General features: G+C 62.4%; 1 protein-coding gene across 1 annotated transcript in view; it reads left to right on the forward strand.

Moving 5' to 3' along the window:
• Muc5ac (mucin 5AC, oligomeric mucus/gel-forming) overlaps positions 1–11,846 on the forward strand; it is a 27,145-nt gene that overhangs the window by 3,459 nt on the left and 11,840 nt on the right. Inside the window, exons 5-25 of the mRNA XM_013033357.1 lie at positions 323–413; positions 843–952; positions 1,133–1,346; positions 1,449–1,574; positions 1,770–1,884; positions 1,980–2,118; positions 3,425–3,535; positions 4,063–4,132; positions 4,240–4,377; positions 4,469–4,633; positions 5,370–5,464; positions 6,089–6,215; positions 6,440–6,695; positions 6,821–6,873; positions 7,982–8,082; positions 8,367–8,518; positions 8,936–9,074; positions 9,381–9,494; positions 9,921–10,100; positions 10,549–10,788; positions 11,224–11,380. Coding sequence (XP_012888811.1) covers positions 323–413; positions 843–952; positions 1,133–1,346; positions 1,449–1,574; positions 1,770–1,884; positions 1,980–2,118; positions 3,425–3,535; positions 4,063–4,132; positions 4,240–4,377; positions 4,469–4,633; positions 5,370–5,464; positions 6,089–6,215; positions 6,440–6,695; positions 6,821–6,873; positions 7,982–8,082; positions 8,367–8,518; positions 8,936–9,074; positions 9,381–9,494; positions 9,921–10,100; positions 10,549–10,788; positions 11,224–11,380 — 2,893 coding nt within the window. The remainder of the gene's footprint in view (positions 1–322; positions 414–842; positions 953–1,132; positions 1,347–1,448; positions 1,575–1,769; positions 1,885–1,979; positions 2,119–3,424; positions 3,536–4,062; positions 4,133–4,239; positions 4,378–4,468; positions 4,634–5,369; positions 5,465–6,088; positions 6,216–6,439; positions 6,696–6,820; positions 6,874–7,981; positions 8,083–8,366; positions 8,519–8,935; positions 9,075–9,380; positions 9,495–9,920; positions 10,101–10,548; positions 10,789–11,223; positions 11,381–11,846) is intronic.

Genomic DNA, 11,846 nt, shown 5'->3' on the forward strand with positions numbered 1-11,846 from the left:
GGGCCTGTGACGAAGGCAGGATGGGGCCACGCTCCAGCCGAGGCCTGGCCAGTCCCACGGGCTCCGCAGAGGCCTTCCTGGGCGGAAGGCGTGTGGGATGGGCTGTGGGGGCGTCAGGCTGTCACCAGTTGGGCTTTGCCCCAAGACGGAGGCGCCCTGTGTGCAGTGTCTCCACCCTGCTTGGGGTCAGCTTCCATCGACTCCCGTGGGGGTCTCCCAGCCTGGGCCTCCTCCGAGGACCCCCAGCCCCTCCTTGGGAGTCTGCCCTTCATATCTTGGGACCCTGTGGGCGGGATGGGGTCTGACGTCTCCCCCATTTCAGCTGGAGCTGGACGGCAAGTATGCCAACAAGACCTGTGGGCTCTGTGGCGATTTCAACGGCAGCCCCGCGTCCAGCGAGTTCGTCGTTCACAGTAAGGCTGCCGGCGGGCCCACGCAGAGCCCCCCGGGGTCTCAGACTCCGGGAGCCCCAGTCCAGCATCTCCAAACAGCATGCAAACATTCCCCACACGTGACGCACTCTGCGTGCGCCCACACGCAGGCCTGCCGAGGCACAGCTCCCGCACACACCTCACACGCGTGCTGCCCCCCGGCCTCCGCCCGTCTGGCGGGTAGGAACCAGGGTCCCGTATGGTTAGTGCCAGGCTGGAGCCCTCGGCTCCTCCCTCTCCTCACGCAGCTCCAGACTCCCCGAGTGTCCGGGCAGAGGACTGGGACGTGTGTTAGCAGGATGACTCAGGCCTCCCGGCAGAGCGCCAGCCCCCGGCAGGGATCTAGCCCCAGGAATTCACGGGGCTGAGGCCCAGGGCCCACAGGCAGGGCTGGCTCTGTGTCTCTTGCAGATGTCAAGCTGACCCCCCTCGAGTTTGGGAACCTGCAGAAGATGGATGGTCCCACAGAGCAGTGCCAAGACCCCGTCCCGGAGCCTCAGAAGAACTGCTCAAACAGCCACGTGAGCCTTGAAGCGAACTGGCCAGGGGGAGGTGGGAGGGGGGCGGGGGACGGGGAGCAGCAGTGAGCCATGAGGGGGAGGGGGAGGGGGCGGGGGACGGGGAGCGGCAGCGAGCCCCAGAGGACAGACACCCCAGCGCACTCTGAGCGGAGGCTCAGCACAGGCTCCTGTCTTGCCCAGGGCATCTGCGATGAGATCTTGAGAAGCCGGCTGTTCTCCGGCTGTGCGGCCCTGGTGGACGTAGGCAGCTACGTGGAGGCCTGCCGGCAGGACGTCTGCCGGTGCGCCCACGCCCACCTGCCCACCTGCCTCTGCCACACCCTGGCCGAGTACTCGAGGCAGTGCGCCCACGCGGGAGGGCAGCCGCAGGACTGGCGGGGTCCCGACCTCTGCCGTGAGTGCCCCCAGCCGGGCGCCCCTCCTCCGTCGCGCCATCCTGGGGTCGGGGGGAAGGGGCCGGGGCCAGGACGTAAACCCATGCTGGTGGTCTCCGCAGCCCGGACGTGCCCCCTCAACATGCAGCACCAGGAGTGCGGCTCGCCCTGCGTGGACACCTGCTCCAACCCCCAGCGCTCCCAGACCTGCGAGGACCACTGTGTCGCTGGGTGTTTCTGCCCCAAGGGTAAGATGGGGTTCAGCCCTGCACGCCCATGCACAGAGGTGCACCTGCATTCTGGGCTCCAGGTGGCCATCTTCCGTGGCTGAGCCTTGGAGAAAAGACCCCTCTGACCCCTGACCGGAGGTGTCCTGGGCTGTCGATGCTGGCCGAGGCCCCGGCTGGCGCCTACCTGCCACACAGCCCGGCTGTTCTCTGCAGGGCTGGTGCACGATGACATCGGCCAGACTGGCTGTGTGCCGGTGTCGCAGTGTGCCTGCCTGTACAACGGGACTGCTTATGCACCGGGAGCCAACTACTCTACAGACTGCACCACGTGGTAGGTCCCGGGCTCCTGTGGCCTGCGGAGGGGCCGGATGGCCTGTTGCTCCCGCGGCCAATGCGTGTTATCCCTGTTCCCGCTGCCTGCAGTACGTGCTCTGGAGGCCGGTGGGGCTGCCGGGAGGTCCCCTGCCCAGGCACCTGCTCCGTGCTGGGCGGTTCCCACTTCTCCACGTTCGATGAGAGGCAGTACACAGTGCACGGAGACTGCAGCTATGTGCTGACCAAGGTAGGGCCTGGGCTGTCTCTCGTTCTCTGCTTTCTGGGACGCACCCGGCGGGGTCCCAGGCTCAGCCTCCTGGTTTAACTCCCCCGACCGAGGGTCTCACATCTCAGCCGTCCTTGGGAATACCTGGTGTGAGATCTTGAAGAAATGCCCTGTCCTCAAATGTGGGCTCCGCAGGGACACCTGCGTTCCCTCGATGGAGGACAGTCCAGTGCCTGGCTGATGCCTCTGACCTTGAGCTTTGTCTTTGTTTTGGTAGCATTGGGCTTGAACTCAGGGTCTCTTGCTACACAGGTACCAACTAAGCCATGCCTTCAGCCCTGAAGTTTTTGTTTAATAAACTTGGTAATAATAAGAATTATTAGGGAGACACAGGGGTTTGAACTCGGGCCTTTGTGCTTGCTAGCCAAGGGCCCATTAACAAGCTATTTCTCCCGTTAGATTGTATTTTTTTTTTTGCCAGTCCTGGGGCTTGGACTCAGAGCCTGGGCACTGTCCCTGAGCTTCTGTTGTTGATGCTCTACCACTTGAGCCACAGCTCCATTTCTGGCTTCCTGTGGTTGATTATTTGGAGGTAAGAGTCTCACGGACTTTCCTGCTCAGGCTGGCTTCAAACAGTGATCCTCGGATCTCAGCCTCCCGAGTAGCTACGCTTACAGGTGTGAGCTACCAGTGTCTGGCTATACTGCATTTTTAAAGAGCAGTTTTAGGTTTACAAATTGAGCAGAAAGTCCAGAGAATTCTCATGTACTCCCATCCTCAGTCCAGTTTCGCCCCACGTTAACTTTTTACATTAGTGAGATTTTGTGACAATCGAGGGGTCAAAATCGACGCCTCATTGCCACGATGCCTGGGCCATGGCATCGTCCATCATGTGGCTCCCATCACCTGACATCCCTCACCGGGCGCTGAGCGCGGGAGCCGCCGTGTGGCACCCCTCCTGCTGCTCTTGGTGTCGTGCAGTGTGCTGTGTCTGCCATCGTAGTGTCACACCACAGAGCTGTGTCATACAGAATAGTGCCACTGCCTGGGCACCTGGGATGCCTGCTCACCCCCTCTGGTCACGTGGTTGGAATGATCGCTGGCCACCTTCTTAGATTTCTTCCACACAGTGGGCGATTGCCATTCCCCTGTGTGGGCTGCGGGGCAGGGGAGGGGTCCCCATTTGGGGATCTGAAAGCACAGCTCCCTGGGATTGGGGGGAGGTGCTGCTGAGGAGCCCAGTGAAGGGACACAGCATGGGCCGGAGGAGAGGGAGGATGAGGTGGGTGGTAGGGACAGTGCCTGAGGACCCGTGCTGTGTCCGCAGCCCTGCGACAGTGGCGCCTTCACTGTGCTGGCTGAGCTGCGCAGGTGCGGGCTGACCGACAGTGAGACCTGCCTGAAGAGCGTAACGCTGAGCCTGGGTGGGGGGCAGACGGTGAGTGCCACAGGCGGGGGGAGGGGGCAGTGCCGCGGGGGAACACAGGCCCGGGATGACCCAGGGAGGGGGGGGTCCTGTGGCGTGTCACCTGTGCCCACGTGATGGGCAGCAAGTGGCTGTGGGCTTCTCCCCCACTGGCTGCTGCTTGAGTCTTCTCAGTGCCTATCCCTAAGTGGAGAGGCTCAGGGACGGGATGCCGAGCCCCAGGCCTGGCCCACCTGGTCCTACGTAGGTAGGAGAGGCTGCAGCATCTCTGGCCAACAGGCTTCTTCACTGAAGTTGATTTTTTTTAACAGACTTTGGGCTGTAGATGTCATGGGTGGGGGGAAGTTCTCATAAAGTTTAGGAAAGTAGAATAGGAATCAGAACACCTCACGGGGGTCGTGACCCTCGGGAAGATGGTCTCCAGGCCCCTCAAGGACACATTTCACAGCCTTGGCCGGGCACCAAGGGAGAGGGTAGCTGGAGGGACAAAGCCCTAGGCCTGAGCCACACGCTGACTTGTTGTGTGTGGCCACTTCCAGGTTGTCGTGATGAAGGCCAGTGGAGAGGTCTTTGTGAATCAGATCTACACGCAGCTGCCGGTCTCTGCAGGTGAGGGCGCTGCCTGCAGTCTCCCTGTGCACCCCACCCCCCAATCACAGGCCGCCTCTGGGTCTCCTCCCGAGCCCCAGCACAACCTGTGTGCTCTTCATCTGCAGCCAACGTCACCCTCTTCAGACCCTCAACCTTCTTCATCATCGCTCAGACCACCCTGGGCCTGCAGCTGGATGTCCAGCTGGTGCCCACCATGCAGGTGTTTGTGCGGCTGGCACCTGAGCTCCGGGGACTGACCTGCGGTAAGAGCGCCATCTCCAGGCTGCCTGACTGACCCCATCCCAGAGCCCACCTGGGTCTCAAGCTGCCTTCTCTTTCCCCCTCCTCCCCCAGGTCTCTGCGGGAACTTCAATAGCATCCAGGCTGATGACTTCCGGACCATCAGTGGGGTGGTGGAGGGCACTGCTGCTGCTTTCTTCAACACCTTCAAGACACAGGCTGCCTGCCCCAATGTTAAGAACATCTTTGAGGACCCCTGCTCGCTCAGCGTGGAGAATGGTATATGTGGGCATTGGCTGCCCAGGGCTGGTCTACCCACCCCCATTGCTGAGCTGGGCACTTGCTCAGTGCCCTCTGACCCTGGCGAGGGTTCAGCTCTCTGCTCTGAATGGAGGTCATTAGGCAAACTCACCATGTGCTGGGTGGCAAGTGAGGCAAGTCTGGGTGCCCCAGGGCAGATTGAAGGCTGGTGTCCATGTCTGGGTGTGGTGGTGGACAGCCGGTGTCCATGTCTGGGTGAGGCAATGGAAAACGGCCCTGAAATGGTCACAGCCAAGGTCACAGCCAGCCACCTGCCTTGTCACTGAGCACCCAGAATCACACTTTGGGCCTCTGCTTCTGGGCCTCTCTTGACCTACCAGTGATATTAGTTACTCAGCCTCCTGGACCAGGCAAGGTGCAAGAGGCAAGGAGTTCAGCCAGTCCTGACTCCATCACTGCCTGCCCTGGCATAGTTATCTTGGCTTACCTATCCATAGTGAGGGCCTCTCATACCCCTAGAAGATAGTGGCTCTGAGGAGGGGCTGGGGGCGGGGAAGGGGGAGGAGCCTGGGCCGCGGCTGCTCCGTGCTCCCTGTGTGTGGGAGGACACTGCATCCCCAGTCTGCAGTGCTGTGTTCAGTGTGACAGCGCTTGCCATGTCTGTTGGTACAGATGCCAGAACCTCCAAACCTCAGGCAGGAGCAACCAGGAGTGCAGGTGTGTGAGTAGCCGATGGCTTCTTTTCTGTCCACAGAGAAGTATGCCCAGTACTGGTGCTCACAGCTGACAAACTCCAACGGCCCTTTTTCCCAGTGCCACGCCACCGTGAACCCTGCTGCCTACTACTCGGTAACACTCTCTGCCAGCCTCTGGATACAACCCCACCACTGGGCTTGTGGGGTTCCCCACAGAGGGCTGTGGAACTCTGAGGAGGGGCACCTGGTGGGCAGTGGGCAGCGGGGTCTGGAGGAAGCTCTGTGCTGTGGTGCCATTTCCTCATTCTCACACCTCATTCACTCACTCACTCATTCATCATTTCCATAAGCCCACACCAGCACAGGGACTAAACTCTGGGGGTTTTCAGCTAGCTGGACCCAAGGGCTAAGCGGGGAACCAGGAAGGGATAGAGCAGATGCATGTAGAACCCACACTTGATGGGTCACAGAGAGAAAACACCAGAGTTTTCCAAAACTCACTGTCCTGAGGACCTGATTAGAACCCTGAAGCTCCAAGAGGCAGCACCCAAGTCCTGTGTGCTGCACAAGTACTTCTCACCAGGGCCACGGGGGATCCTGGGGGAGCCAGGGAAGGTGGGGAGATGCAGGGACACTCAGCTTCCAGACCCCAGGCCAGCAGTGAAGATGTCCCCACGTGTGGGCGGGGTTCTTGGTGTCCTGACCTCCACCTGCAGAGCTGGGTGCTGAGGGACCCTGAGGGACATGGGGTTCCTGATGCCCCGACTTGCACCCTCAGAACTGCATGTTCGACACGTGCAACTGTGAAAAGAGCGAGGATTGCATGTGCGCGGCCCTGTCATCCTACGTGCGTGCCTGTGCGGCCCGGGGCGTGCTGCTCAGCGGCTGGCGGGATGGCCTCTGCAGTGAGTGTGCCTGGGAGGGCGCTGGGCCTGGCCCCCACCAGGCTTGGGGGAGGCCCCATCGTCTTCTAGGGCCTGGCTCCCTGGCTCTAAGGCTGAGCAACACCCAAACCACCACCGCCTAGTATCTGGGGAGCCAGAGGCCTCTGCCCACTGGGCTGCCAGCTGACCCCAGGCTGCTTACCACGACCCTCCTGAGTGTCCCCTTCCTGCCTCCTACCCCATAGCAAAACCCACCACCACCTGCCCGAAGTCAATGAGCTACCATTACCACATCAGCACCTGCCAGCCCACCTGCCGCTCCCTGAGCCAGGAGGATGTCACCTGTCAGGTCAGCTTTGTCCCTGTGGATGGCTGTGCCTGCCCCGAGGGCACCTTCCTGGATGACATGGGCAAGTGTGTGGCGGCAGCCAGCTGCCCCTGCTACCACAGAGGCTCCCTGGTCCCCAACGGCGAGTCCGTGCACGACAACGGGGCTGTCTGGTAGGGCTTGTGGGCCGGGCAGGGTGGGGACAAGGCAGGGTGGGGTCTGGTGGGTGGGGCCTGGCTGGTGGGTCTCCAGGCCCCAGGGGCCCAGAGCAGACATGCTGACAGCCCTCTTCTCCTAGCACCTGCACAACGGGGTCCCTGACCTGCATCGGAGGCCCTGCTCCCACCCCAGGTGAGGCGGGGTTGGGAATCACTGCCCTTAGGCTCCCTCATCTCCACGAGAAGCTCCCTATTTGGTGCTGGGGTCAAACAGACAAGAGGTTGTTGACTGGTTTCTCTGTGTCTGGTGTGGTATCTGCTCCCCACCCCTCAGTGCTGGTGAGGATGATGGGAGCAAGGACTGGCCACTTCCAACACTTAGCACACACAATCACACACACACATACCTCACAATCCACACACAGCACACACAATCACACACACACACACCTCACAATCCACACACACCTCCCCCATGCACAGCACACAATCACACACACACACACACCTCACAATCCACACACACTTCCCCCATGCACAGCACACAATCACACACACACATACCTCACAATCCACACACAGCACACACAATCACACACACACACCTCACAATCCACACACAGCACACACAATCACACACACACACACACACCTCACAATCCACACACACCTCCCCCATGCACAGCACACAATCACACACACACATACCTCACAATCCACACACACTTCCCCCATGCACAGCACACAATCACACACACACATACCTCACAATCCACACACAGCACACACAATCAACCACACCCATGCCTCACAATCCACACTTGCTTCCTCCATGCATATCACACACAATCACACACACCCACCTCACAATCCACACACGCCTCTCCCACACACAGCACACACAATCACACACACACACACCTCACGATTCACAATGCTTCCCCCCCACACAGCACATACAATCACACACACCTCATAATCCACACACACTTCCCACACACACAGCACACACAATCACACACACATACCTCACAATCCACACACAGCACACACAATCACACACACACACAACTCACAATCCATACATGCTTCCCACACACACAGCACACACAATCACACACACCTCTCACAATCCACACGGACACACTCTTTCCACACACAGCACAGATGTGCAGCTCTCCCACGTTCAGGGTGGTCGGATTTTTGGGAACATGCTCAAGGGTGGCAGCAGCTGCTCCCCTTTGGTGCAGCTGCCCCCCTGATGGTGGGAACGGGTCTACTGACTGGCCCTCCCTCCCCAGTGTGCGAAGCACCCATGGTCTACTTCGACTGCCGAAACGCTACAGCCGGGGCTACCGGGGCTGGCTGCCAGAAGAGCTGCCACACGCTGGACATGGCCTGTGTAAGTACCCTGTCATGGCTCCCACTGACTCCTGACCCCTGACCCTTCCTGCTGAGGGTGTTCCCCATGACCCCTGACCCTTCCTGCTGAGGATGTCTGTGGCTGCTCCAGTAGTGGGGTCAGAGAAGTCCACCAGCACACAGGAGCTTGGGACAGTGTGGCCAGACTGGTCCTTCAAAGACTCTGATACTCCTGGGGCCCTGCGGCCGTGTGCCAAGTCTCTTGGGGGTCGTGGCAGTCCAGCTTTGTCCCTGTCCACTCAGCCCTGTCCACCTCTCTTACAGTACAGCCCTCAGTGCGTGCCTGGCTGTGTGTGCCCTGATGGGCTGGTGGCAGATGGCGACGGTGGCTGCGTGGCTGTGGAAGACTGTCCCTGTGTGCACAACGAGGCCACGTACAGACGCGGGGAGACGATCCGGGTGGGCTGCAACACCTGGTACGTGGGCATCCGTACAGACGCGGGGCGACCATCTGCACGGGCTGTAACACCTGGCATGTAGGCATCCATACAGACACGGGGCGACCATCTGCACGGGCTGTAACACCTGGCATGTAGGCATCCGTACAGACGCGGGGCGACCATCTGGGTGGCTGTAACACCTGGCATGTGGGCCTCCAAGCCATCCTCAACCCCGAGACAGAGGCCAGGGCTGGGGAAAGAACGAGCCAGTGCAGAGGCCCTGCTGACTGACATGTCTGTCACGGGACATCCAGCCAGGAAAACTCTGGTCAGATACTTAAATCACCAGGTCCTCTTGGAGGTCACGGCCACCAGCAGGCCCTGCAGGGTCTCCCAGAGCCTCTGGGAGGGTCCCTGGCAGGGGCCCAGGCCTGACCTCTGTGTCCCACATAGCACCTGTGAAAGCAGAAAGTGGCAGTGCACAGATGAGCCCTGCCTGGCCACCTGCTCTGTTTATGGGGATGGCCACTACCTCACCTTTGACGGGCAGCGCTACAGTTTCAGTGGAGACTGCGAGTATACACTGGTGCAGGTATGTGTGTGGGGGTGAGTATGCACTGGTTCATGTGTGTGGGGACTGCTAGTATGCACTAGTGTAAATGTGTGGACGGCAGGGGGATTGTGTGCTGTGCAGGGGTGTGGACGGCAGGCGAGTGTGCACCATGCAGGGGTGTGGACGGCAGGCGAGTGTGCACTGTGCAGGGGTGTGGACGGCAGGCGAGTGTGCACTGTGCAGGGGTGTGCAGAGTAGGGAGTCAGCAGCCTGGGCCCAGCCACACAAGGCTGTCCCAGAATGCCTGTGGGCGCCCCACGCACCCCGTCTCCTCGGCCCTCCCAGGACCACTGCAGCGGGAACAGCAGTGCGCAGGGCACCTTCCGCGTGGTCACGGAGAACGTCCCCTGCGGCACCACAGGGACCACCTGCTCCAAAGCCATCAAGCTCTTCCTCGGGGTGAGAAGCCCAGGGTACCAGGAGCTCCACGGCCGGATGCAGGCCTGGGGCTGGGCGGGGGCTCCGCGGTGGGATGTGGGGGGCTGGGGCTGGGCGGGGGCTCCATGGCGGGATGGGGGGGCTGGGGCTGGGCGGGGGCTCCGCGGTGGGATGTGGGGGGCTGGGGCTGGGCAGAGGCTCCGTGGCGGGATGGGGGGCTGGGGCTGGGCAGAGGCTCCATGGCGGGATGGGGGGGATGGGGCTGGGCGGGGGCTCCATGGCGGGATGGGGGGGCTGGGGCTGGGCGGGGGCTCCGCGGCGGGATGGGGGGGCTGGGGCTGGGCGGAGGCTCCGCGGCGGGATGGGGGGCTGGGGCTGGGCGGGGCCTCCGTGGCAGGATGGGGGAGCCGGGGCTCTGCCAGACGCTGAGTGCTGTTTGTCACGCAGCACTACGAGCTGAAGCTGAGCGACGGGAAGGTGGAGGTGGTTCAGAAGGAGGCGGGGCAGGAGATGCCCTTCTCCATCCGCCAGGTGGGCGTCTACCTGGTGGTGGAGACGGACGTTGGCCTGGTGCTACTGTGGGACAGAAGGACCAGCATCTTCCTCAGGCTGGATCCAGAGTTCAAGGTGAGACGGAGACAGGAAGGCCACTGCACTGCTCACAAGGCCAGAGGGACCCAGTGGGCAGGGGACAGAGACGGAGACAAGGGCAGATTGAGAAGGTGCAGAGAGAGGCAGGATGCACAGAGACAGACAGAGCGACCCAGAGAGGAGACCGGCAGAGAAAGGTAGACACCGGGAGAGGGGGGAGGGGGTGGGGAGAGGGGGCGGGGCAGGGCCTCGCCCGCGGCTGTCCTTCTGCAGCCATAGCAGGTGGCGGTAGACTAGGTGGTCAGTCCTCTCTCAGCTCTAGACACTAGAATTGCAGACGAGACGCCGGCAGAGCTGCGTTCCCGCTTGGGCTTGGGTAGGCCACGGCGGCCTCTTTGGCCTCTGGGGCAGCCGTGCGGCCTTAGGGTGCTGGGGCGTGTGGGAAGGGGCCCCGGCTTACTTCTGCTCTTCCTGGGCTCCGCAGGGCAGGGTCTGCGGCCTGTGCGGGAACTTCGATGACAACGCCATCAACGACTTCACCACGCGGAGTCAGTCTGTGGTCGGAGACGCCCTGGAGTTCGGCAACAGCTGGAAGTTCTCCCCGTCCTGCCCCGATGCCCTGGTGCCCAAGGATCCCTGCACTGCCAACCCTTACCGCAAGTCCTGGGCCCAGAAGCAGTGCAGCATCATCAACAGCAAGACCTTCGCTGCCTGCCACGCCCATGTATGACGGGGGGGAGGCTGGCTGAGGGCAGGGGAGGGGGCGGTGGGGGCCTGGCTGAGGGCAGGGGAGGGGGCCTGGCTGAGGGCAGGGGAGGGGACCTGGCTGAGGGCAGGGGAGGGGACCTGGCTGAGGGCAGGGGAGGGGGCGGTGGGGGCCTGGCTGAGGGCAGGGAGGGGGTGGTAGGGGCCTGGCTGAGGCATCCTGGGGAGCAGGCAAGGAGGGAGATGCAGCCATCAGCCCAGGGTGCGTGCGGGGGCCAGGATGGGCTATCTGGGAGCCGGGGATTGAATGGGAACACCCGGTAGCCAGAACTCAGCAGAGCCAGGACCGCGCTACAGACACCAGCCATTTGCTTCCCTGAGCCCCGCTGGAAACGGGCCAGCAGACCAGGGTAGGCATCGGGGGTCCCTGGAGCTGAAGCCCTGTCTCCCCCAGGTGGAGCCCACCAAGTACTACGAGGCCTGCGTGAGCGACGCGTGCGCCTGCGATGCGGGGGGAGACTGCGAGTGTCTCTGCACCGCCGTGGCGGCCTACGCCCAGGCCTGCCACGACGTGGGCGTGTGCGTGTCCTGGAGGACGCCCGACGTCTGCCGTGAGTGCCGGGCGGGGAGGCAGCGCCGGGCCCTGGGGAGGGACGGAAGCGAAAGACCGCGGGGCCGCATCTGAGTGAGCCCTGGGTGCGGTTGAGGGGCTCTGTCTCGAGACCCCTGCGCCCCATCTCATGTCAGCCCCTCCAGGACCTGGGAACCAGGAGGGGCGGGACCAGGGTCACGCTCCCGGTTCTGGGTCACCGTGGCCGTGGCCGAGAGCGTGGGGTGGCGGGACCAGGGTCACGCTCCCGGTTCTGGGTCACCGTGGCTGCGGCCGAGAGCGTGGGGTGGCGGGACCAGGGTCACCCTTCCTGTTCTGGGTCACCGTGGCTGTGGCTGAGAGCGTGGGGTGGCGGGACCAGGGTCACGCTCCGGGTTCTGGGTCACCGTGGCTGTGGCCGAGAGCGTGGGGTGGCGGGACCAGGGTCACGCTCCGGGTTCTGGGTCACCGTGGCCGTGGCCGAGAGC

Source organism: Dipodomys ordii, unplaced genomic scaffold (assembly GCF_000151885.1).
Source record: "Dipodomys ordii isolate 6190 unplaced genomic scaffold, Dord_2.0 Scaffold166, whole genome shotgun sequence".
NCBI classification, from domain to species: Eukaryota; Metazoa; Chordata; class Mammalia; order Rodentia; family Heteromyidae; genus Dipodomys; species Dipodomys ordii.